This window comes from Sceloporus occidentalis, unplaced genomic scaffold (genome assembly GCF_023333645.1).
Source record: "Sceloporus occidentalis isolate IW3139 unplaced genomic scaffold, rSceOcc1.0.p SCAF_13, whole genome shotgun sequence".
Classification (NCBI taxonomy): domain Eukaryota; kingdom Metazoa; phylum Chordata; class Lepidosauria; order Squamata; family Phrynosomatidae; genus Sceloporus; species Sceloporus occidentalis.
In genome coordinates, this window is record NW_028316993.1 from 2390749 (window position 1) to 2417657 (window position 26909).

At 41.0% G+C, this 26909-nt stretch overlaps 1 protein-coding gene across 7 annotated transcripts; it reads left to right on the top strand.

Annotated features, from left to right (window-relative positions):
- The first annotated feature begins 1161 nt into the window (after positions 1–1161).
- On the top strand, positions 1162–26843 carry ZNF541 (zinc finger protein 541). Of its 7 annotated transcripts, none has more exons than XM_089479544.1 (17): positions 1162–1179; positions 5162–5503; positions 7662–7905; positions 10118–11891; positions 12636–12694; positions 14112–14274; positions 15800–15967; positions 18241–18574; positions 19195–19258; positions 20647–20789; positions 20931–21034; positions 22301–22376; positions 23048–23136; positions 23578–23715; positions 25566–25747; positions 26074–26254; positions 26642–26843. In XM_089479544.1, exons 2-16 carry the CDS (start codon positions 5203–5205, stop codon positions 26231–26233), a joined length of 3999 nt encoding a protein of 1332 aa, XP_089335670.1. In that variant the 5' UTR covers positions 1162–1179; positions 5162–5202; the 3' UTR covers positions 26234–26254; positions 26642–26843. The 7 variants fall into 7 exon arrangements, with proteins under 7 accessions (XP_089335670.1, XP_089335668.1, XP_089335669.1 ...); XM_089479542.1 differs by lacking the exon at positions 1162–1179 and adding an exon at positions 3366–3460; XM_089479543.1 differs by lacking the exon at positions 1162–1179 and adding an exon at positions 3498–3543.
- The last annotated feature ends 66 nt before the right edge of the window (positions 26844–26909 follow it).

Genomic DNA, 26909 nt, shown 5'->3' on the forward strand with positions numbered 1-26909 from the left:
GGGATTTGAATGGGCTCCAGTTTGTGGTTCTGTTTGGGTGGGACTGGCTTGGGAAGGGCTATAAAAAAGGCTGCACAGAAGGCATTGGGAAGAAGAAGAAGACTAAGAGGGTTTTGCAAGGGGGGAAAAGAGGAAAAGGCTTTCCAGGAATTCAGTTCTTCTTTCTCTCTTGTCCAAAACACACTGCAGGAATAAGCTACTTTTGAGACTGCTTTGGTCCAGAACACACTGCAGAAATAATCCAGTTTTGAAACTGCTCTGGCCCCAAAACACACTGCAGAAATAATCAGGTTCAGACACAGTGCAGAAGTAATCCACCTTGAGACTGCTTAGGTCCAAAGCACACTGCAGAAATGATCCAGTTTTGAGACTGTGTTGGTCCAAAACACACTGCAGAAATAATCCAGTTTGAGATTTTTTAGGTCCAAAGCACACTGCAGAAATAATCCAGTTTGAGATTTTTTAGGTCCAAAGCACACTGCAGAAATAATCCAGTTTGAAACTGATCTGGCCCATAACACACCCCAGAAATAATCCAGTTTTGCTGCCCCTTTAACTGCCCTGGTTCAGTGCTGGGAAAGTCTGAATAAGCTGAGTAAACTACAATTCCCAGGAATCCCTAGCACTGAGCCATGCCAGTTAAAGCAGTCTCAAACTGGATTATTTCTGCAGTGTGTTTTGGATCGACGCAGATTATTTCTGGAGTGTGTTGTGGAGCTCTGCCATCCTCTAGCTGTGAAAAGACCCCCTTTCCTCCTGTGGTTTGAGAACAGGATGAGTCCTGAAAGGATATATGTTTGGAGGGATACATCTGAGTCACAATTTAGGGTCCCTGGTCTCTTGCCTCCAAGAGTCAAACCTGTGTGTTTAGGCCAGTGGTCCCCACTCTGCGCCCTTTAAGAGATTTGGGACGTCAGCTCTCAGAAGCCTCATCCCTGTTGGTCAAGAGTCTGGGAGATGAAGTCCAAAACCATTTGGGGATCACTGGTTAGACTATGATTAGTTTCAAATGCTGGGTTTAATAGGGAAACAGATCAGCTGTTGCGGTTGGTGGGGATTCTCTCTGCTGTGGCTTTGTAAGGTTTTCTGCCCCTGGCATCCATTCTAAGCATGTTGCTGTAGAAACGTCTGGAGGGAATGTTCAGGAGGTGGACCAGCTTGGCAGCAGAGGAGGAGGAGGTAGGAGAGGGGTTCCTTGTGTGGCTTACAAACATCTTATCATTATAATTATTTCACTATTATTACAGTTGTTAGCTGCCTTATAGTCAATCCCGACTCATCCTGTAAATAAGACGCCTCCAAGTCCCTCCATCCTCTACCTTCCAGCTTAGGTCTCTGTGATGGAGTCTGTCCATCTGGCTTGTGGTCTTCCTCCCTTTCTATTTCCCTCCACCTTCCCCAGCATCTTTTCTAATGAGGTCCTGCTTTCTCATGATGGGGCTGAAGTATAGCAACCTTAATTTAGTCATCTTGGGACTCTAGGAAGAGTTCTGGCTTGATCTGTCCAAGGACCCATTTATTTGTCTTACTACAATAAGCCCTTAGTTAGTATCTGCTGGGGTTTGGTTCCAGGACCGGCCTTTGGGTACCAAAACCTGTGGATGCTCAAGTAGTCCCATTAAGCATCATGGTGCAGAGGTTCCCAACCTGTGCTTTTATTTTCCGTTCCAGGAAAATAAAAGAAATAAAAATGGAATGAAATTAAATAATAAGACTATATCCTTATATGTACTCCTAAACACCATTAACATGTAAGGCATAGGGTAGGACTCTTAGGGGCTATAGAAATAAGGGCTGCGCTAGTTAAAAAGGTTGGGAACCCTGGGTTTAGTGAAATGGCATCCCTTACATAAAATAGCAAAGTCAAGCTTTGCTTTTTGGAATTTATATCTTTTTGGAATATTTTAAAACTGGATAGTTGAATCTGTGTGTAATAATGATGATAATAATGATGATGAATAATGATGATAATAATGATGAATCCGTGGATATGGGAGGAGGGGCAACTGTATTTTATTTACTTATATCTCGCCTTTCTCCCAATATAGGTCCTCAAGGTGGGGAACTGCAAGTTTAAATCAATGCAATTTTTAAAACATGGGTTTCAATGGGCTGTGTGTGTTTATCTATCTATCTATCTGTCTATCTATCTACATATACAGAAGCTTGTGCTCAAAATGGAAGACATTTTAGAATTCCTCTTGGAAAGGCTGAAATGTAAGACATGTCCTGCAAAGAGGAGGTTGTCTGGTCAACCTGTATAAATCCCATATATATATATATATATATATAATTGCACACACCATATAAAAGTCAGGGTCTAATCCTGAGGGCAAGATGTTTTATTATTAGCCTTTTGGCTGAAGAGCTAATAATACTATAAATAATACTATAAATAATAAATAATAACATTTGTATTGCACTATCACAGTATCTAGTTTCCCAGACTGACCTCCCTTTTACTCTGGTGCTGACTGTCCTCCTCCTTACCCCAAATTGCCTCTCTCCAACTCGCCTTTTTAATTATTTTAATCTGTATTTTTATTTGTTACTGTTTTTCTTTTGGTGGGAGGGATTATGCTCTGTTAACTTTTGTTCTTATTAAGTATTATATTGTATTAATTGTATTTCTGTAACCCGTCTTGATCCATAGGGAGAAGTGGGATATAAATACATTATTATTATTATTATTATTATTATCATTATTATACACAGCTCCTTAATGAAGGTGACTTATTGGTCATTTAGGGAACAGTCTTTGACATTATTCATGTGTCAACCTTAATGTGGCTATATATATATATATATGTGTGTGTGTGTGTGTGTGTATATATATGTCATGTGTGTGGAATACTAAGGTTCATAACACACTGCAGAAATAATCCAGTTCGGGACTGCTTTAAGTGCCCTGTCTCAGTGCTAGGGAATCATGGGAACTGTAGTCTATTGTGGCACCAGAGCTCTTTCTGACAGAGGAGGCGCAATGTCTCACAAAACTACAATTCCCATAATTCCCTAGCATTGAGCCAGGGCAGTTAAAGCGCTTTCAAACTGGATTATTCCCGCAGTATGCTCTGGATTTGAGTCTTCCTTCCCTCCTGCACCTATTCCCCTCACGAACAACAGCCTAATTTCCCCTCAACTGTCTCTCTACCTAAGTCCCTATCTCTCCAATTCACAACAAAATGGCGGCCGGCCGCTCCCCTCCCTTCCCCCCCACAACCCGCTTTCCCGCCTAAACCCCGCGCCGACCAATGGGAGAGAGGGAAAGCGTTTCATAGACGGGGGCGGGGCTCATTATCCTCGGTTCCGCCCTCTTCCTGACGTCGCTGCACGGAAGCTCCGCCCCTCTCCGCCTCGCCTCGTGCCGTTCGGGGGCGGGACCGGCTTCTTGGTGGGCGTGGCCAGTGAAGCAGAGGGGAGCGAGAAAGGCTGAGCATGCGCAGGCGCGCGACGACGGGTAAATCAGCATCACTCTGTTGCTGCTGCTTCTGAGGCTTTGCTCTCCCTTTGAGGAAAAGGGAAGCCCCTTTTCTCTCTCAGGTGCAACTGCACCCCCTTATTGCCCCCCTTTATATCCCCTTTTAGACCCTATTTCTTAACAGGTAGCTCTCTTAATACCTTTATTTGGTATTTTTAAGTAGCTCAGCCTTCCCTTTTCTCTTGAAATTTGCTTTTTTCCATAAAAGAAGGGTGCAAAACAACAACAACAACAATAAACAAACCCCCAAACCTCCATTTTTTCCTCCTTAGCCCCTCTTTCCTCCTCCTCCTCCACCCTGTTTGTTGTCAGTTTGTGTCAGTTAGGGCACCACCATCTTAGCCACAAATAAGCCTAAGAACAGCCCCCCAAAAAGCCCTATTTTGTGTTAAAGAGCCTTCTTCTCCCCCCAAAAAACCCCCAAAGTTAGGAATATTAATTCTTAATTTTAATAACATTAACCATTAAACGCAATGTCTTTACCCTTAGGGATGTCCTTGAGTCATTGAGGGCAGGTGTCCTCCTTTTTCCCCAGGGCATGTCCTACATTTTCAAGCTTTCTGTCCCAATTTCAGAATAATCCCTTTATTTTTGAGCATGACTTAAGAAGGATGGTGAATCCATATTTATATGCCTCTAGAGCCTTTGGGCTCATTGGAAGAAAGAAGTTGGCAGCATGAGCTTCTTGCCTAGACTTAAGTCTACTTCCTTCCAAATGCATTTGGAATGTTTCAAATTTGGAATTTGAAACTGCATCTGAGGAAGTGGACCGGAGTCTAGGAAAACTCAAGCTGCCTCCATTTTGTGGCGCCTTGCTCTCCTTTTCCAGGGCATGCCTTGCCATTCCCATCCTTCTCTCCCAGTTTCAAAATGTCCTCCACGTTGAGCATAAGAAGCATGAGTTTATATGTTCATAGGAACGGATTTAGCTTGTTTTGTTTGGTCATGCCCTGCGTTTTTCTTGCATGCAAAGAAATCTTGTAGCGCCCTTGAAACCCACTGAAAGAAAGAAGTTGGCAGCATGAGGTTTCATAGATAAACGTGGGTCCAAAACACACTGCAGAAATATATTCTGGGAACTGTGGTTTTGTGAGACATTTAGCCGCCTCCTTCGGAGAGCTTTGGTGCCTCAATAAACTACAGTTCCCAGGATTCCCAGGGCAGTTAAAGCAATATCAAAGTGGATTATTTCTGCTGTGCATTTTGGCCCTAAATCTTCCTACAGTGCCATTTATGAGTGGCTCCCAAACTGTTCATCACCTAAAAACCTTCAGTTGACGAATCTGCCATTTAAAGCGTGAAGTTTAATTATAAATGTACATTTGCTGAATCTGAACAGACTTATATCCTCAGTAAACATTGGCCTCATACAGACAGGCCAAAATAAAGCTGCTTCGGGTCACTTTGGAGAGATGCTGTTTAAATGATGCATGCGTCCTAAGAGTCCTGAAGCCATGCCAAAACCACAATCCAGTCCTAAGGACTGGAGCGCAGCTTTGGCACAGCTTCCAGACTCTTAGGATGCATGCATGATTTAAACAGCATACCTCCAAAGTGACCTGAAGCAGCTTTATTTGGGCAGTCTGTAAGGGGCCTTGGGTGCGAGTCTGCCGATAATTGTGATTCCAGACTTGCAATCTCTTCGTTCTTCACGGTTCCTTCTTAATCTTTTGTTTTTAGCAAACTGAAACGCAAACTCCAAGCAGAGAAGGTGGTCAGCTATGGACCAGTATCCGTGTGACGACGGTTCCCTCCAATCTGAGATGCAGCTTCATGAGTTTTCAGGGAATCAGGCTTTGGATTGTAATGATACATTCAGCCATGATTTATGCCCAGATATGAGAGACATGATTTATTCAGGACTGAACAACGTGGATGTGGATCCTAGCCTTTCAGCTACGAATATCAATAACGACTCTTTGGAGGACAACCTGGACTCACTGTCTTTGTATTCGGTGAAGGATTGCGATTCTACTAAACTCCTAGAAGACTGTGACACAGATTCGCGGCCGCTTTTGCACGGTGAGGTGTCCTGGTTGGTTGATTTGTAGCATGTATAAGGTATTAGCCTAAATCAGAAGTGGGCAAAGTGTGGTCTCTGAAATGCCCCAGACCGCCATTAAACAAATACAGTGGACCCTTGTTATCTGCTGGGGTTTGGTTCCAAGATCCCCTGTGGATAACAAAATCCGTGTGTGCTCAAATCCCATTAAATATAATGGCATAGCAAAATGGTGTCCCTTATAAAAATTGAAAAGCAAGGTTTGGTATTTGAAATTTATACTGTTTTTGAACATTTTCAAACCATGGGTGCTTGAATCAGTGTATAAAAAATCCATGTATAAGAAGGGCTGAATAAATTCTTGGGTGATTTTTATTCCAGCTCCCTTCTGCAAGATGACTCAAAGCAACTCCAAAGCCAAAAGCATTCACTGAGAATCTGCCTAAACTGAAACCAGAAGTGACATTACTTTCTGTTTCTGTTTTGTCTGGTTTTTATTTAATTTTTTCCAGGGGCATCTGTGAGTTTTCAAGGAATGTTATTATTATTATTATTATTAATCTTTATTTATAAAGCACTGTAAATTTACACAGCGCTGTACATACAGTCTTTTTTAATTAGACGGTTCCCTGCCCTCCGGCTTACAATGTTGGTGGGTTGGGGAGAGGAAAACTGCTATGTTCTACATGGGTTTGAGCCATTTGGGGGAGCGGGGGGCAAAACGATCACCTGGAAAGATGAGTATTTTTATAAAGTGCTTTGGTGCATTGATACAGCTCCCCAAGGGATGCAGGGTAGTGAAAATTGGCCCTAACCCCCCTCCACTGTTGGCCACCTGTAGCCTAAAAAGAAAAAGGGAAACCTAAGTTCTGGCTTTGGATTTGCTGAGTATTCCTTCTCTTGCCAAGTAACTCCCATTGCTCTTCACTTCTTCACAAAAAGGACCATAAAACATGAATGGCAGGTGCATGGTTGCAAACATACAAGGAATGTGGATTGCTTGTTTAAAGGTGTTCTGAGGACTCTGTTGCTGAAAGTCTAGGAGTAAAGTGGTATGGGACAGATTTGTGAAACGTGCTCAAAGACACACAGCAGCAGCAACAACAACAAAAGGGTTAAAACCATTTAAAAACATTAACATATTTTTGAAAAATCAAAATGATAGCCTCACCTGGTAGATCTTTGTGCCTGAGGATATAGTGGATTTAGCTTACTCTCTGCAAAATCAGTAGCATTCACTCACCACTCTTACAAGGTCCAGGCTGGCATATGCGCACCGTTTTCTTCTGCCATATGGAACCAAGCAATAGTTGGGAGATGGGATATTTTTCTTCTGTGACAAAATCCACTTCATTGTTTAAACTCCAGACATTTTCTTTGAGAGCATTTCTATTTTGGGTTTGAAAGTGCTTTCCATGCATTGGCTGTGTTCCCACAAAATACTGAGACAACATTTTTCAGGATCCTGGTTTATAGTTCACAAGTGTGTTGCTCAGTTCCTTGCCAACCAGGAGCTTCTTTCACCAGGGTGGGAAAGCCTGGAGTTATTCCCATCCAAAGCAAGGATCCTGTCATGTTTCTCCTTTAAAAAGTCAAAGTTAGGTGACCGGGTCTGAAGTCCTCTTCTGTTCCCAGTTTTGTTAGATGAGTGCCAAGACCAGCTCTCTGTTTCCTGATCATGCTAAGCATTTCCACCTTGGTAGTTCCTAGTGAGTTTTAGTTGCTCCTGCTTATAGGAGAACACAGATCAGAGTATGAATTAGCACACTTACATATGAAACAATAAGCTAGGATCTTGAAGAATTTGAGCATTTAGTGCGTGGGTGAATGTGGTGACTATCTAATGAATCTATACAGCAAACTGATTGGTATTCTTATTCGTGTGTTGGAGAAGTGTTGGGGTGTGGACTAAGCAAAAACTGGCTTGCCTAACACTGCCTAGCAGGGTAAACCAGATTTGAACCAGAAACTATTTAGGTCACACTCATATTAACTGCACCAATACTAGTAACGTTGTCTTTACTAACGGGGTTTTTAATTGTTTTTATATTGATGTAATTGATTGGATGTATTATTATGTTGTTGTATTGTTTATTATGTTGTTCACCGCCCTGATCTTTGGAAGGGCGGTATATAAATAAATTTTTTATTTATTTTTATTTTATTTTATGTTTTTAGAATTAGGGCTTCCTGCCCCTTCAGCACCAAAAGAAGCGGAGCAAGGAGGCAGATCCAGCTCTGGCAATGGAAAGAAAGGCAAGAACCAGCAAAGCTCCCCTCAAGCTCCTTTTCTGGATTGCAGCCTCTGTGGGAAGGTTTTCAGCAGCACCAGTTCACTTAGCAAGCATTATGTGACTCACAGCCAGGAACGGAAGCATGTCTGCAAGATCTGCAGCAAAGCATTTAAGCGGCAGGACCACCTGTATGTATCTGCTAATAACACTGATTTAAATATATGAGGATAATTCTTGCTCCAGTAGAAATATGGCCTGTTTCAGTTTGCATCTGTACGCGGCAAATAACCATGCACAGTTAATATTCCTTAGTTATTGGGGATGACACAATCTGGCTTAAATTAAGTAAATGGCAAAACTGCTACTGAAGTTGCTTTGCAGCAATGGTCTGAACACACTGTTCAGTAGAGTGATATGTTCAGGTTTCGTAGCACTAGTTCTGGGAGAATTCCCACTACAAATACGCAACTGGTATTTTGGAAACAGAGGCTTTCTAATGTTGCTTTGTGATGTGTGAAAGAATTTAAGGCCCACAGAGAACTGCGAGGTCTGAGGGGATATTGGTACAAAGATTTACAGGGAAAGTATCTTGAACAAAAAAAAAAGTGGAACTCTGGAAAGCTATTGACCTATTATTTTCTTGGAGACCAAACTAATATCTCCCTATTCCTGCTGCCACTTGTAGCTTTCCAGTAACACATCATCTTGTTATTGAGAGAATTTTCCATGAAAGCTAGAGCCTATGGCCAAAGATGTGGGCTTAGTTATCCCCAAGAGTGGTTAACCTGGGCCTGGATGATAATGTTTTAGATTGGAGTTGGAGGCTTGTATGGTGGAATACTGCCACTAATTCGTTTCAGCTAGAAAAGTATCATACTTGAGGGAAGGCTAATGTACAACCTTTCTCTCTGGCATCATGTTTTATACATGGAGGGTTTTTTGTTTTTTTTAGAGGCGCATTCAGTTGTGTGCACCCTCACTGTTCAAGATGCAAGTTGGACCAGGGATCATAGCAGAACAAAACAAAACAGGGTTATTATTGCCCACACAAAACATTCATAGCCCTGCTTGGTTAGGAAAGCTGAAGGGACAGCTGGGATGAGCAGAGCAATTCCAGTGCCTACTCAGTGCCTAGGCCAGTGAAATCCCTGTCTGATGATTCATCTTGTAGGGCCAGTTATCTGGAGATACGGATTTGCAGAGGTAGCCCTGGCACCTCCTGACATATAGCCGAGGCATAGATTTATTACCCCTGAGAGTGCACCCACCTTTTCACTCCTCATTGTTCCTTCCTTTCCTGCCTTGGGCTATCACCCTCCTTTTAACCTGCTTTCCTTGGGCTGTGCTTCTTTAAATTCTCTTTCTTTGACATTCTGCCTGTCCTTCCTAACCTCAGGACCAAAAGAACTTGGCCAGTTGTAGTCAGAAAGTTGTTTCTGACTACCCAAAGTTCCTTTCTGATGAGAAGACAGTTAAAGTAATTATAAACATACCTCTGTTAACAGAACTTCTGTCAAAATTTCCTTTTTACAGCCTTTTTATGCCCATCCAACCCACACTTATTATCCACATCTTCTGTCTAGATGGAAGGTTCTCTTAACAGAATCAGCACTAGAGGGATGTTGAAGGAGAAACATTGACTATAGGTATCAGATGGCTGCAGCATGTCTGCAATAAGCAAGTCAATAAAGCTAGAGGTTTTATTCCAGCTGATCCAACTGTAGCTATGTCTGCCTCCTTGCAATAGGAAAGGTAAACATCGGCTGTCTTCAGCATCTATTACTGAGGATGTGTGATAGCAGAACAGCAGGAGAAGAGAAAAGCAGATACAGTTGCCTCTCTGGTAAATTAAAAAAGCAACATGTAGTTTTGTAAATTTGGCCATCAAAATGGAAATTGTAACAAAAGTGAAAAATGGTGAGAGCAACCAAATAATAATAATAAAAAAACCCATTCCTGAATGGTTTTTGAAGAAGCTTTGAAGTAGTCTATATAGCAGGGCCAAAATTCTTCTTTTTCCTTACACAAATTTACCTGACCTGGTTGTTTCATTCCACATTTGTAAATTGTTAGTTTTGGATAAAAGGTTTGCTGAAAATGCTTGAACTGTTCTTCCTTTTTTTGCTGCAGGAATGTGTCCCTATTCTTTCCATGTTATTTCTGTGTCTGATGCCAAATTTTCTGTTAAAGTAGTAATACCCAGGAACACATCTACTTTGTTAACTGTATTGCCATATGCTTCATTACTCTTAAGTCCTTGAATTGTGGTATTGATAATGAGAGTTACATTAACCAAGATCGGAAGAGATTTTGGCGATTAATAATAATTTTTCAGGTTAGCCCTCTCTCCAATGCTGGCATTTTTAAAAGATTGTATCAATTCTTTCCCCAAAACTTTAGGAGTGGTCACATGCTAACCCACCAAAAAACAAAGCCGTTCATGTGCATAGAACAAGGTTGCAATAAGAGTTACTCAGACCATCGGTCTCTTCGGCGGCATTATGAAATGCACCATGGTTTGAAGTTGTTAAAGGATGATGATGCTTCTGAAGGTGCCCCTTCTCCACATGAGTCCCGAATCCAGATGGGATCCAGCAGCACGAGAACTGCAGAGAGACTGGCTGTTCATCCTGAACCTCAAGCCCCTAATGATTTCCTCTTGGCCAACAGAGACTTGCTGAGGTGTATTGTCAGTAACTTTGTTGGCCAGAAGTTTCCACCCGCTTCTTCACCCTCGGTGGGACAGAATGAACCAAACTCCAGGAGATCCTTGCAAGCTTGCACCTCTCTTTGTGGGCAGATTTCCTGTGTTCCCACAAGTTCTGCTATGCTCATGGAAACCACAGGTGATACAGAAATGAAGGAACTTTATTCTTGTCAAAAGAATACAACGTCTTCCAGTTTCTATACCATCATTAATCCTGGAAATGTATCTGTACTTGGGCCAGCAGAGAACACAAATTTGCCAGACCGACAGCCACATTCAGACCCTCCCTTCCCTTTAGAAGCCACACCCATGGAGTATTGGTCAAACAGTGGTATTCCTCATTTCCCGTTATTCAGAGGCCAAAAGATTCCTGCTACTTCTCACCAGTCAAGCGGCAGCTTCCAGTGGGTTAGAAATGTGCCACCAGCTTGCACCAAAAGCAAAGGAGGTGGTGTTTATGTTGCTCAAATGTCATCTGCTTCAGGTCAAGACGTTTCACAAGGAATTGGGGGACCTTCCCCTGCTTTTGATTCTTTGTCACATAACATTGACCATCCTGATGTTTTGTCCTTCAGCCCACTCTTAAAAACACAAGGGGAAATTTCCGGGGAGCCAAAGCTCAGTGGCTTTGAAGAGACTTTTAGGTCAGGAACAAGGTTTCCAGATGCTCCACAGCAAGGTGTTCTGCAGAAGAGTGAAACAGGGCCAGTCTTCAGGCAGCTGTTTATGAAATCACAAGAATCTTCTGTGAACCAGGACAAACTACAAGTTCAGAGTCACCTGTTCCAGAGGATCACCAAATCTCAGCACATTGTGTCTCACACCCAGATTTCTGCTCCATCGCAGCTAGTAGTTGGGGAGACTGAGCAGGTGGTAGCGAAACCACTCCAGAGTACGTTGCAGCAGCAGCAGCAGACTGATTTACTTCACTCAGTTACAGAACCAACAGAAAGGGAACAATCTCCTATACATGCAAAAAAGGCCTTGGCCCAATTTCAGAAGGACTTCCCATATGAAAGTGAAAAAGAAGGGCAGCACTCAGCTACTGTTCTGCAGCCCTTTCAGCCATTTTCTGTACAACCTGTAAACTCGGACAGCATTTCTCACGCAAAGCAGGCCAGGACCTTGAAGGCAGGATGCCTGGGATTCAAAGACTTCTCTAATTCTAGCCAGTCACTAATGTATGAATCCACTCCAGGAAACCACACTTATGGGAAATTGAGCCAGTTGGAGAATGGCTCTCCTGGATCAAGGAAGAAAGAGAAGAGCAAAGCTTCTACCAAAGAATCAGGAGGCAAAGGGCATTCTCGATGTGGTAGACCCCGCCGGAAAGAGAAGCCAAAGTTCGACGTGTCTTCTGTAGCTTCTCCCAGTCAAGTGGCCATGGCATCCTTCTCCTTGCCTAGTACCTCATTTGACAATGGAGCCAGAGGGAAGGCAAAGCTGCCTATTTTCAACAGAATTCAGGTACGTTTAAATAACTCTCTTTATAAAATTTAAAAAAGGATTCATATTTTAAAAAAGAACTTAAGCAAAAGCAAAGAGTGCTGTTCTCTGTTGTTTATATCAGGGATGGGGATCATACAACCCTCCAAGTGCTGTTGGTTTCCATGTTGGAGAAACCTTAGCCAGCACAGCCAGTTTTAAGAAAGACTGGAAATGTTAGGCTACGTCTGCATTGCTGAAATACTGCGGTTTGACACCACTTTAACTAGCATGGCTCATTGATGTGGAATCTTGGGATTTGTAGTTTGTTGAGGCACCAGAGGCCTTGGTGAAGGAACCTAAATATGTCATAAAACTACAAATCTGAGAATTCCATAGCACTGAACCATGGCAGTTAAACTGGTGTCAAATGGCATTATTTCTGCAGTGAAGATGCAACTTTAGTCTAAGAATATCTGGAGAGAACATGGTTACTACCCTTAAAAGTCTGTCACACTTTATGAGAGTCATCAGACTTTCTTGTTAGCGTATCTGGAGGAAATCTATTAGGCTCATCTTATGCAATAGACAGTACTTGGAAAAGTTACTTTTGGGGGCTAGAAGTTCCAGAATCTGTCCATCGGCAAGGACATGTAAGGATTAAAGGATTAAGGTACAGATATTTAATCACTGCGCCACCAGGGCTCCCTTAATTAATTCTTAAGATGAAAAGTTTATTTTAAAAGGATCAAGCGCATTTAACTTTTTCCCTCCCCTCCAACACAGGGTGGAAATATCTACAGTTATACTAATGCAGTGAGGGAAGAACACTTTTCTCCTGGATGGTAAGCATGATGTTTTAATAGTGCCTAAAATAGATGGAGCGTATGCTTTTATTTGCTAGGCATCCATTTATGCAGCGGTAATGGGAGTTACATACACTTGTGCTTTATGTATTTTCATTTAGTTAGGGGTTTGCTGGGATCATGCTTGTCAGCTGAAAAATTGGTGCACTAAAAGACATTGCCTTATTTATAGTGCTGTGCTATTTGGGATAAACACAGAGTTAGTAGTTGTGATAAAATTTGGACCTGACGGGAGGGTTTTTTTTTAACCAGTTCCCCAAAGCTGGCAACCTCTTAGAATTTCCTTGGTAAAATTAAGAGGAAGATCACAAAAAGGGGATAGTCCTTTGGACATCTATGGGTGCCTGAGATTTCTGTCTTTTTTCTTCTTTACTTTACACACAACCTATATATAAAGTTTGGGAGTATTTAGGTGTAAGGAAAGGTTAGCATGTTTAAATACAAGACTGAAATAGGTGAGAGCGTATTGTTTGGAACTGAAAACTTTATATTGATTAGCTTGGTTCTATTAGGCAGATTAGCTTCTGCCTAAAAAGCACAGACCCTTTGTCCCATGCCAGGATAAAGGCTAAGACATATACTTGGTTTTTCTGACACCAGTTCAAAAATGTCTTGTTCAAGTCATTTTGAAGTGTCTAGAATTGCTGGCTAGTCTTTAAAATGCCACACAACCTCTTTTTCTTTCCCATTTTATACTCAAACACACTAACAAAAAGAACTATCTGAAACATGGTGTGCAGAGAGAGAAAGTGTTTAATAAATTACTAGACCAGCTCTCTTTTAAATGCAAATTCATCAGGACCAGGCAGAGGATGTCAACCCTGGAGATATAAACCTAACAGTATCTTCTAACTCAGAGATGGGATGCCAGAGGCAATGGCTTTGTGAAAAGCTAATCAGAAAAGTTTATGCTAGTATATGAGATTACTGTTTGCCAACTTTGCCATGCTAATGGAAGCTGATTTGGGAAAATATACTTCTGCCTATTAATACATTTAATAGTACATGTGCAGAGAAAACGGGCTGTCTGAGAGATAGCAAGCCAACATTTTTAGAGAAAGAGTCAGAAATGGTTTGTGTTATGGTACATGGCTGAGGCTGTTCAAAGAATATAAGTACAGCTGTTCAGTTGGGCTGACATATGCCCCTGAGGAGCTCTTTGACTTCCAGCCATTATGTTTCCAACAGCATTTACTTGTATACGATATCCTATTGGGTTTTTCTTCTCTAGATAAAACAGTTTGCAGGTAAATGAACTGCAGAAATTCATTTAGAGACAAATATAAAACACACCCTCAAGCAGAAAACGTAAATACGCATACAATATGGGCTGAGTGAAAATTCAGGCTTCGTAATATGTTTTCTCATCTCTTTATGTGTCATCTTTTCCCATCAGTGGTAAGACTGAGGGAGATCCTGGAGACAAGAGTGAGCATGGTGGAAGCAACTTTGTTTGCACAACCTGCAGTCAGCTCTTTTATACTGAGAGGGGCCTGAACAGTCATATGTGTTTCTATAGTGAGCAGTGGCGGCCTCCACCAATGAAGGAAAACCAGCAGGTAAAATAGAAACCAAACTCTGGTAAATGAACAAAGGTTATTCCCTGTGCTGATCATTCATATAAATTTGATATAACAAGGAGAATTTGTTTGTATTATATAACAAAGGAGTACTGTATAATGTTTGTCTTAATAAGGGATACCAAATCTGAATCCCTGCAGTAGCCACAAGACATGCTCGATGGCCTTGAGTAAGTCCCCAAGATTACTAAACTGGGGCTTTGGACATTTCATACTTGAGCGTACCAAACATTCATATTTTGGACATATCATGAGATGATATGATTTACTGGGGAAGATGATATAGGCCTGTTACAGACTGCCAAAATAAAGCTGCTTCGGGTCTCTTTGGAGGTATGCTGTTTAAATGATGCATGGGTCCTAAGAGTCCGGAGGTCGCACCAAAGCCACGGTCCATTCCTAAGCACTGGAGTGTAGCTTTGGTGCAGCTTCCAGATTCTTAGGACCCATGCATCATTTAAATAGCATATCTCCAAAGAGACCCAAAGCAGCTTTATTTTGGCAGTCTGTAACAGGCCATTGTTTAGTAAAGTGGAAGGCAATGGGAAAAGAGGGAGACCACACAGGTGGATTGATTCAATCAAAGAAGACACAAATGCCTTGAATTTGCAAGACACAAGGAGGATAGTTGATGAACAGGGGTCTTGGGGGTCTCTCATTTATTGGGTCACTATAAGTTGACTTGAGAGCAAATAAGAAGAGGATTGTACCTAACTGCACTTGAATTCCCTCTAAATAGCTTGTCCTCTGTTCTTATGTGACATCACTTGTCACATTTTTGTATTTATTTAGAAACACTGAACTCCACTGTCTCAACTGAGGGTGCTCAAGACAGTTAGCTTTATGAATACCAACACAACAACAACAGTAGATTCATTAAATAAAAGTTTATCCAAAACATTCAAAATATTGCAAATTATTTATTAATTCAGTGGTAGAGATTGGTGGATGTGGGTTGAGACAGAACCAACCTGCTTGCATTGTTTCCTTTTCCTCCTTTGTTAACATTTTGAAAGGTTTATGGCTTATAAGGGAAAGCATCAGTGATATCAGGCATGTTGTTTCCCCTACTATGCTTCTGGCCCATGTAGAATAATTATGCCAGGAATACTCCTTCGTATTGATTATTGAACTTCTTTCCTATTAAGGAAATCTGTCCCCTAGTGATTGGAGGTGTTGTTATTTTAAAGTATAAATCAAATAAAATTAGCAAGTTAATGTAAGCCCTCCCCCCATAATGGTGCACAGCCCTACTATGTCTGCTAGTATAGATGCCAAGTGTCTCGGTTTCAAGGTCTTGGAGCTATGGTAGAGAGACATTCTTTTTCCCCCATGGAGTATTCTTTCTCCTTTAAAAAATACCATACATTCTTATTATCTGCCTTAAGCTCTTTGAAAGGGGCAAGGTTGAAAATAAAATTTAAATAATTAGTATTGCATTTAGTGTACTTGTTGCTAGAATGCACAATTTTTATAGATAAATATATATTTGCTCTCCTTTAAGGCATGTGAGGCAGAAAATTTACAAGCTCAGAAACTGTCCTTCAAGGCAGCAGGGGATGGAGACACTACTTCTGAAATCAAAAGGCCTTCAGAAGATGTAGCTGTAGCACCTTTTGTAATTCCCGTCTCAGTACCTGTAACAACTACAAATCGGCAGCAAGAGGACAAAGTGGGTGGTGATTTCTGTTATTAAACTCGGATAATATGAAGATATGTTAAATGTTAAAGACCTAAATGAACTAATGGATACAGAGGTGCATTGGGGCTTCATAATTACTTGTGTGATGTGTGTGTAGCGTTCCAACCTGTGTAGAGTGTAGGAAGGGGGTTGTATTGTCATAAGGCAATATGAACAATAGAGGACCAAAATACTTTATTTTGAAACATTGTTTGAACAGCATCAGAGAACTCTGACTTAGTATTTCTATAGCAAAACTGCAAACTTAAACTGGGCAAATTAAATTGCTGCACCTTTATACCTTTGACTTGGAACGATCTATTTTACCCAGCATGTATATAGTGGTCTGATACAGAGTGTTTAAAGTTCTTTGCAGCCATTACTTCTTTGTAAATCAGAGTGAAAATCATGTTGTCCTCCAGATGATGTTGGACTGCGTTTCCCAGCATTATTCATTATTATTGTCTTAGTCCCTGAGGAAGGGATGGTGGCGTAGAGGTTGTGAGATGAACCCTTATGTAAGCCACATAATGACATCACTGCAAAGCTGAGCATCCTGACTTGTAGTTCATTCTCTTGACCACTGTGCTGTGCCAGAACTCTGGGCATGGGGATTTTTCATCTCCCAGATCTTGGTATATCCTGTAATTGCATCAAGTCCCAGAATTTCTTCAGTGATTGCTTAACAGCCTGCAGTTGTTGATCAGAGTTTCCAGCTCTCCCTTGTCTTTATTGACATGATACTTCATTGAAATGACTACTATTGTCCTTTAGTAGACCCAAAATCTACTGAGCTGTTTCCTGTGTGTCCCTTGATCAAATCTGTTCTTGTGTCAAAGGCCACATAACTAGTCTTACACAGAGGCTTTCTAAAATAAGGCTTCTTTCTTTATCTTTATCTGTAAGTGATTTGTTCTCTGGTATGGGTTCCCAATCCTCCTGCCTTTTTTACCACAACCATAAAGGGTGTAGGCAGGCCTGCAGTTCTGCGATTTCCTTTTGCCATTAATGCACTTCTCCCTCTTCAATGTCTGTAATCCAGGATAGACTTTCTGTTCAGCAAAGGAAACCTTTCAAGACCCCCAAGAGTATGCACATTCTATGGTCTCTCCTTTCACTCAGACCCAACCATCCTCTTTTTCTTTCTGCTCTCCAGTAGTTCCTCCTCCCAGAATTTTACAGATAGGTACTAGGGAACATGCAGTTTCCCAGAGTTCTCTCTCTCTCCTATTCAAATGGCATCCATTTCATCCCCCAAAGGTCTCTTGTAAAATATTTCTGGCCTGGGAAGTTACCTCAGATTGGTCAGTAAAGGAGAGACCCAGTGAAAGTCCAATTCAGTAGCTGGAAGAACAGTGCTCCAATCTTCTGCCCACCAAAAGGCTATCACTTTCTCACTTCTATCACTTGACAAGTGTTTGTATGTTTCTGGGTAGCATCAGAGTTGCCAATAATGGTAGGGCAGAGAGTGAAAATAGCTATAGCTGGAAAATAGCTATAACAAAGATGCAATAGGTAAAGGAGCAAGACACTGATGTCATAATCCTGTCAGCCAGTAGACCTGGTGGGTCATAGGAAAGGAGAAAACTAAGTCCTGTGAGTACAGTTGAAAGAGATGGGTATATAATGGGGGCCTCCATGTCTTCAGGCTTGCCATCCATGAACTTAAAATCTGCGGACAGCAAGCCCCATTGTTCCCAAGGCGGCTGTGCACATGTCACGCCACCATTAGGGACAATGGGACTTGAGGTCTTGTGTTTTTTGGTATCTGCAGGGGAGGGTCCAAAATGAATCCCCCGCAGATACTAAGGTCCAACTGTGTTTAGCCTGAAGAAGAGAACAGGATATGTATTAGCTATGTTCAGAAACACGGAGGACTGTCACATAGAAGATGGGGCAGACAGGTGTAGAATAACAGGTGGAATTTTCAAGAAATGAGATTTCACCTAAGTATTAGGAGAAACATCCAATGGCGAGAGCTGTTCAGCAAATGCCTTGCAAGGTGCTGGGTTCTACTTTGCTAGAGGTCTGGATGGGCATCCATCAGAGATGCTGTAATGGCAAGATCCCTGCATTATACAGGGAGGTGGACTGGTATGCCTTTTAGTTCTGTAATTCTTGATAGTCTTTCAGATGTGTTGGTCTCAAGTGAGAAACATCCAGTGCTGCTTGCTTACTTGCATATCAGGCACTAAGCAGGCCATATTGTTTTTCTTTTTCCCTGTAGCAGTTTAAGATCCCATGAGTTGTGTCTGTTTTCTCAGGCTGATGAGAAGGCAAGCCAGGATGAAAAGGATTTCCAGGAAGGCATGCCACCAAAGAAGAAGAAGAGGAGAACCTGCCCAAAGTCACTTTTCATCCCACCACCTCCATTAGTCTGCAGTGAAATACAGCCTGGCACTGGAGGATGCTACCAGAGTAACCTTCGCTCACCTGTCTTCCTCATGGATCACCTCCTGCAGGGCTTAGTCCAGTGCTCACCATATACACCTCCACCAATGCTCAGCCCCATTCGTGAGGGTTCAGGGCTATATTTCAACACTCTTTGTTCCTCCTCTGCAAATACTGCTACTACCAATGCATATAGCTCAGTTTTAAGTAAGTAATGACCTTATAATACTCTGAAAATATAAAGATGCCTTATACTGAGTTAGATTGTGAATCCATTTAGCTTTGAACTGCCTACTCTGACTGGCTACTCCTATAATTCATGAAGGCAGGGATATTTCCAGCTTCACTATCTGATGTCCTTTTAGAGTGTCAGGCAATGCTATCAAGCACCTCCCCTCACTTTAGGATGAGACAGTCCAAAATGAAATGAGAAGATGAATCTTGTAGGTTGAATAGCACTCAGTGTGCTACTGGAGTGCATTAGAGGAAAATTATGAGTAGCGTTGTTCTCTATTAAAAGTGTTTAGGTTTGCAGCCAGTAATGTAAGTGTGTCAGCATTAAGGAGAGCAGTTTCTCATTTGCAGTAATGGGGAATGTTTGGATGCTGCAGCCTAGACACTTTCTTAATGCTTGTATTTGCCTGTTTCATTCCACAAAGGTCAGAGAAAGCATATGCAATCTGAAACAAACACACATACCCCCACACACATTGTCTGTCTGTCTGTGTACGCCTTCAAGTCAGCTGTCAACTTAAGGCGGGCCCATGGAGGGTGGGAGAGGATTCTACTTTCTTCATTGTATTTCTGTCTTTCCTTTTCCAATTTAGATGGAGTGGATGGAGCCCTTTTGTTCTCCCTTGTGAAAGATACCACCAAAATCAGCATAGAACCGTAAGTGAGGGAATAGAAATACTGATAAGCAAATGCAGTGATATCTTACCTTCTGCTGCTCTCTGGGTTGGTGAGCAGAGGAATCCACATAAATGGGCTTCACTCAATCATTTACCAGAGACAGGGGAAAGGATGTGATGTTATAAACCATTTGGTTGATTTCCTATGTCAGTTATCCCGAGGCTTCTGTTCTTGCCCTGCCTATGCCAAGAGAAAGCTCTTTTTCTTAACTCCTTCATCCTTTAGAAGCCATTCTCTGTTGCTTCTTTTACTTCAAATTGTTTATGGGGACAGAAGATGGTACAGAGAAGGGCTACCAAGGCAGTTCACAACAATAAAACACTATCCTGATAACAATAAAACCATCATAAAAAAACAAAACCAGAAGCTGGCAAATGCACTTAAAGCCTGTTAGAACATTTGTGTTGATTTTCTGCCCAAAAGCTGTCTGCCCAAAAGCTGTCATTGAGAAGGCCTTATCTGATCTCATTTGCTTCAGTGCAGGTGTCACCAGGTTAACAATCTGTGCATTGCAGATTGCATTCTGAGTAGCTCATGCTTCTTGTTAGATGTACATCTGTCTGCATGGCATTGTGCTTTATTTATGTATTAATTCTATGTTACTCTATACAGCAACTCAATAAATTTCTTAGAGCTAATCTTACAACAACAGCTTGCTAGTTGTTGTACAAATGTGTAGGGAAAGTGGGGAGTCCTTGCTGTGCAATAAAGAAGCTTTCTTCTTTTGTAGCAAAGACTTTCTCAATCTCATATAAGTCAGTGTCCATGGTAAATTGATTAGATGCTTTCATATGAAAAACTTCCTGATCTGTCAGTTCCACACCATATATATATATATATATATATATATATATATATCCACAGCATCAGTGTGAGACTGTCACAGTAGACTTTGTATCCAGGCAGGTACATTTGGGAGATGCCTATTCTTCACTGTCAAGACCCCAGGGCTTTTAAAGTTAATGCCAGTACTTTGAACTAGGCCCAGAAATGGTCTGGAAGCCCAATGGTGGTCATAACATTTCTGCACCTTTACCTATTCTTCACCTCTGCCCTGGCTGTCTAGACTGTAAGACACCCGAACAGAGATACTATGTCTGGTCTACTACTTGTAAATGATAAATCAGTGTTAAATGACAGCAGTTAAAATGTCTTACACCCAGAAAGCCAGCTTCAGGGACATAGTTCAATGTTTTGGTTCAAAAGCCATGAAAAAACTTAGGACACCTGGAGATTCTGCTCTTACAGAAATGAAACGTGAAAACTTGTTCTTTGTAACTTTTAGATTTGGTCTAATAAACATTATTTTCACTGCTAATGTTATGTTTTGTCACAGAGTTAATTCTTTACTTCTTCTATCATTCCAGCCACATTAATATTGGAAGTCGTTTTCAGGCAGAAATACCTGACCTCCAAGATAGATCATCCATGGAGAACTATGAACATCCTGCTTCGCTAGTGTGGAAGCCATGGGGTGATATCACAACCAATAAGGAAACACAGAAAAGAGGTGGGATAATAATTTTCCTCCCGAAGTTCACCCTTCCCCAAATTCAAGTTCCACCACTTTTCTTCTGAATCATTGTTCTATAAATTTCCTCGAGTCCAGACTTTGTTCATCTTTTGTTTTTGTTTTTAATCTCACTTGCAGTGACAGATCTATTAAAATTGGCCTGCTCCAGTGCGATGCCTGGAGGAGGAACCAACATAGAGCTAGCTGTCCATTGTCTGCATGAAGCCCAAGGAAATATTTTGGTAAGATGCAATAAATTATTTGCAGACAAAACCAGGTGTTTTTTTCGTTGTGCTTTTGAGAATCTCAGGTTGTTGGCTTGTAAAGGGAAAACACTAGAAAGCGACCATAAAACCTAAATGAAGTAGGAGCTGTCTTGAAGAAAACTGCTTAAACAGAAAATGTTGCAAGTTTTTAGTGATTTCAAGTTAAGCTAAACATGTGCAAAACATTCTAAGCCATGTTGCAAAAATGTTTCGCTGGTATTAAAACAGCTAGAATACCGAAATAAGATACAAAGATCAGGTGTGTGCTTGCTCCTTTTTGGTGAGTTTGTATGTATGGCATAGCCATATGTTGCTCAATTGCTGCCATTAATGCTTTGGAAATAATTTCTATATGGAGCTGGTTTAATTGGTTGTTCAGTGTGGAAACCTGGGCTACTAAGGCATAGTCCACTCAGAACTGTGTCATTAAATAAACTGCTGAATTCAATCTACTATTAGACTCTGTAGGGAGGCTCTCCTATGGAGGCATTTGGGGACATTTTAGAAATGTCTGATTTGCTGGGGGGGAGTTTTTTTTATCCCAGGAGGCACAGAAATGCTCCTTGAGGCTGCATGCAGTCCATGGGCCACATGTTCCCCACCCCGCCATAAAAGATGGGAAAATATAGCATAGAATTGCAATATATGAGCAAACTGCTGTTGGATAGCTCTACAAATGTAGTATTTGTATTTCCTTGTGCATAAAAGCGCTGTGTCTAATGGTATAACCTCTCCAGGCAGTTACCAGATGTCACTTAATGGTGAGGTTGGCACATTCCAATTGAATAGTATTAATTGTTTCGCACTTTTAAAGTTTCCACTGTCCAGAGTTCTTGGGTATTAAAAATTATTAAACACTAATACAGTTGGGGTCATTCTTTATAGTTTCTGTGACTCACAGATACACAACTATTCAGATGTCAAGACTCCTACCTTTTAAACCTTGGGCCTGTTACAGACTGCCAAAATAAAGCTGCTTCGGGTCTCTTTGGAGGTATGCTGTTTAAATGTTGCATGCATCTTAAGAATCCGGAAGCTGCACCAAAGCTGCACTCCAGTGCTTAGGAATGGAGTGTGGCTTTGGCGCAACCTCCGGACTCTTAGGACCCATGCATCGTTTAAACAGCATACCTCCAAAGAGACCCCAAGCAGCTTTATTTTGGCAGTCTGTAACAGGCCTAAGTTTCTCTTGCTTATTTCTGTTTGGAGAGAGTTTATGAGTTTTTCTAAAATAATTCCCAGGAAGCGCTGGAGATGCTGTTACTCCAAGGACCACAGAAGTCTCCTTTTCATCCTCTCGCTAACTATCATTACTCAGGTAAAACTATCATTACTCAGGTAAAAGCCACTCTGGAACCCACATGAATTTTAGTAGGTTATCTACTATAGTAGGGAATGCCTTGAGAAGTTAAAGGTTGCAAGCCTATGTATATTTGGATTGAACTGAATGGCTGCAGCCTCAATGTTCTTACAAAGGAAACCTGTGTATGTCCCACTGTATTCGTTGGGGACATTCTTAACATTTAAGATCACATCTGTATGGGAGGAGTCTAGTGTTGGAAGAAGCATGTGATCTGGGCATTTCAGTCCAATCATGGTAGTTGCGCCCATTCCTTTTGAGTTGAAAGGAATATGACATCTGTGGATGTCTGTTGAGGAACAACAAATGGCAAATGGCAGTTCTGTTTTGTCAGTTTGAAATTTATAGTGAATATATGCAGCAGCATGTATCATAGTAACTAACTGGAGTAAGTCATACTGCCTAAAGTTATAATTGCATAGTTAAGGTCTGAAAAATAACAAATATGAAGCTACATTAAACAGTGTTGAGAGGGTTGTCTGGTTTCATAAATAAACTAAAATATGGGCACTTACATGTCTGGTAAGACAAGTAACAAGAAAAAAGGCAGTGAAGATTTTCATTTCATGAACCTGATGGTCCATTCAGCAGATTGTCTGTACTTATTTCTCTCTTGTTGGCCACTCCAGGTTCACATCTATGGACTACAACTGAGAAGCAGTTGTTTAAGAAGGCCTTTGGCTTGCACAAGAAGGATTTTTATCTCATACAAAAGAAGGTAAGATGTTTAGTAGACCAAGGAGCCATTTTCCAAAGTGCTTCATGTCAAAAATTGGATGCATCTTTTGTTTGTTCTGTCTGTTCAGAATATTTTATCTGAAGGCTATCCTATTTGTTTTATTTTTAATACTTACTGTTATAGATTATATTGGTTACTTTAAAAACTATTAATTATTTTAAATTTTAAAATGCAAATACTTAATTATTTTGTATTATAGCAGATTAGGTTAAGTTCTCTGTCTCTCTTGAACAAAGATGCTCCCTGATCACTACATATCTTTGATTGCATCTAATCTGAGATTCAGTTGACCCCAGGGAATAGAGAGAGAAAAATGACAACTACTACTTACCTGTTTTATACGTGATAATGTGTTAGTTACTCTTTGAATGCTCACTTTGAGTATTTCCTCTTCTTTTTCCCCACCTCCTCCTTTGATAGATACAAACTAAGACTGTTTCCCAATGTGTTGAATACTACTATAGCTGGAAAAAAATACTAAAATTTGACTGCAGTCGAACACAAGTGGTAGAAAAGAGGAAGAGAGAGCAGGATGAGGTAGAAATGGATGAAGAAAAGGTAGAGAAAGATTGCTGGGGATGTGGCTGAGGTTTAAAGAATTAAGTTATGCGTTTTCTCTTACAACATGGCCTCTCTGGTTTTAGGCAACTTTAAATTCATATAGCATATTCTTCTGAGGGTAGGAGTATTTTTCTTTCTGGTTTTTCTGTTTCTATTCCATGTGTTTTTTGAAATAGGTGCTTATCCACAAAGCTTATGGATTGAGTGAGTGACTAGAGCAGAGTACTTGTGGCTGGTCCAAGGGCCAATTATCTGCCTGTCTGCCACCACTGCTTTTGGTTTGCCAATAGTACATCTTTTTGTACCAGAACAAGATGCTCCAAGGGGTGGATGCCTTAGAGAACAATGGTGCCCCTGGAAACATCTAGAAAGCATGATTCTCCTCTCAAACAAGATGCCCACACATAGAGTGGCTTCTTTTAATGCTAAGATGTGGCTTTCCGTAGTGCTGGATCACTGGGGCTGAGGCAGCTACCCAAATGGCACTGAGAGCTGCATGTTGGCAACCCCTCCTTTAAGATATTACAAGGTCACATTCTGAAATGTCTGATACTTAATAGGTTGCTGCCCCTGTCCAGACTTTCCATAAGAGGTGTCTCAAGGTGTTCAGACTACCCTGTAAATCTAACATATTTACTGCTGCCTTTTATAGACACAGCCGTTGCGTTTTTTGAGAAGAGCTTAGTGGCTTGGCATAGGTAAAATTACAAAAATGATGAGTACTGTATTTCTCACCCTTGTAAGAATCTGCCTCTGGTTGGCTTCAGTACCTTTGGGCCAAAGTAGACATGATATCAATCTACATCTTTGGAGGTTTTTCTGTAGTAAATAACAGCAACTTAGAGGTAGTAAGTTTAGTTTTTTGCTCTAGAGGAATCAGTGAAAATCAGGACTACAGCAGAGAGCAAACGATGAGAGCCATGTTTGCAACTTTCCAGAAATGAAAGACCAACACAGAAGGCCCAGTCCTGTGATTAATTTCATATCTGCTTTGGTCCTTAGTCTAGCCGTCTTGTATGTGTGAGGTTAGAGAGTGTCTTATGTATAGTCTCTCTATTGCATACAATATGTCTTTTCAGCATCTCCCAAGTATTACGTTCTTTCAGGGAGGTTCAGGTTTGATACCATCCCTAAATACTAAACCACCACCTGTTGCTAACTACATTTTAACTTTGGTTGTGGGATGCTTTGTTGGCTTTGTTGAAGTCCAGTAATGTGAAAACAAAGTATATTTATAGAGGGGGGCCTCCTATTTGTTGACCATAAATCGGCTCACCTGGGACCTTCCTTGATATTTTTCTGACACCAGGCAAAATTCTTTTTAAAATCATTCTAGTACCTTAATTTCTACATTACGCTATCGTTTCGGTACAGTTGTTGTGCCTTGAGGTCATTTCCAATTTACGATGACCTTATGACAAACCTATCATAGGATTTTCTTGGCATGTTTTCTCCTGAATGGGTTTGCCTTTGCCTTCCTCTGAGGCTGAGAGAATATGACCTGCCCAAGGCCACCCAGCGGCTGAGTGGGAATTCGAATTCTGGTCTCCCAAGTTGTAGTCCAATGCTCAAACCCCCATGGCTTTCAGTTTTAGTTCTGTAGAGAGTATTTTGTACCTGATAGTAGTGGATATGGTTGTTTTATACATTTTTGGGGGGGGATGTTGTTTCATTTATTGACGATTGATGTTGGGGAACTAATTTTCATTGGTTCTCTCTTGGACCAGAGAGTTCTTGTTAACTCCTCTATCACTCACAGATAGAGTAAATTAGTAAAATGAATGGAATGAATTAACTAGATTTAATTAATAAATGCACAAATATGTCATGACTTTGATGAATTTCAGATTATGTGCAGCCCAAAGAAAAAGCAATGCCACCTGCCTAAACAGGAAAATAAGCTAAAGCCAAGGACTTACAAAAAAGCAGCACAGAGCACCTTCAGCCCAACCTGCAGCCAGAAGGACATTCTAGATAGGCCCAGAAGCACAGACAGTCAGGGTGTATTCCCATGTAAAGAGTGTGCAAGGTAGCAGTTTGTTCATTGTATTGTTTTATTGTGCTTATTTTGACATGTCTAGTTGGTGCTTAACCAAAATCACCTGGTTTGCCTCTCCTTTCTATGGGGTGGCTCACTGATAGTTTGGAAAGCTCTCCCATAGTTCAAACATATTACCACTCTCCCTGTTGGTCAGAAAACCCTTTAACATTCAAAGCTTGAGTAGCAGGGGAGAGAGACTGTACTGTGGCCTTAACTATCCAAGCTGGGATATTGTATGCACAATATTACCTTGCTATTGTGTCCCAAGTAACAGTACTGAAAAAGCTTGGTCTTTATCATCTGCCCACATCTAGAGTGTTCGAGAAGATAAAAAGCCGGAATGCTCACATGAAGCGCCATCGCCTCCAGGAGCAGATGGAGCCAATGATAAAGATTAAGTGGCCAACAAAGCATCTAAAACATGAGCCAAAGAAGGAAGAAAGAAACCCGGATATTAGTTTCCTACAGTGGTAACTGGGAAGGCACCATTCCAAGGTAAGTATGCTGATAAACCTGTTCACACCAACAAAACAAGTCAGAGTAATGTTGATGCAGTTCTCGAAGCCACATAAACACACAATGTAGCATCCGTTCATTCATGTTGGGTTATGGTCATGTTTGGTTTGGTTAATGTATTTAGCACCTTTTTAATCCTGAGACAGAAAATAAAGTTACTAAGTGAGCCTGAATTAATTTTTATTTATGCATAATTGCGAGAATCCTGTATAATTGCATAAAATATAAAATAACTGTAAAATAGTTTTTGTTCATTATATAATAGGGCTGTTTGTTGATGGTTTTCTTCAGTTATAGAAGGAAAGTGTTTGAAATTTTATGAGTGACCCTCATTCTCTTCCCCTTCTCTGCTGCTTTGTCTTTCAGGGTTTTGGTATATATACATACATTTATATATTGGAGGAGAGGATGGAATAGACCAATCACTGAGAAATCACCATTGTATTTAGTATCTTTTTTGGGACTGATGTTTACACAGCTGCTTTTTGATTCACTCCATACTACTGTGGTTATTGTTGTTTTGTATGCACTCACAGCGTTGCCTATTAAATTGGGTTCCACATCCAAAGTTGTTAACCTCTGCCTGGATTTCAGTCCAAACAGAAAGGGGTCTTGTAACTTCAGTGCAGCCTTC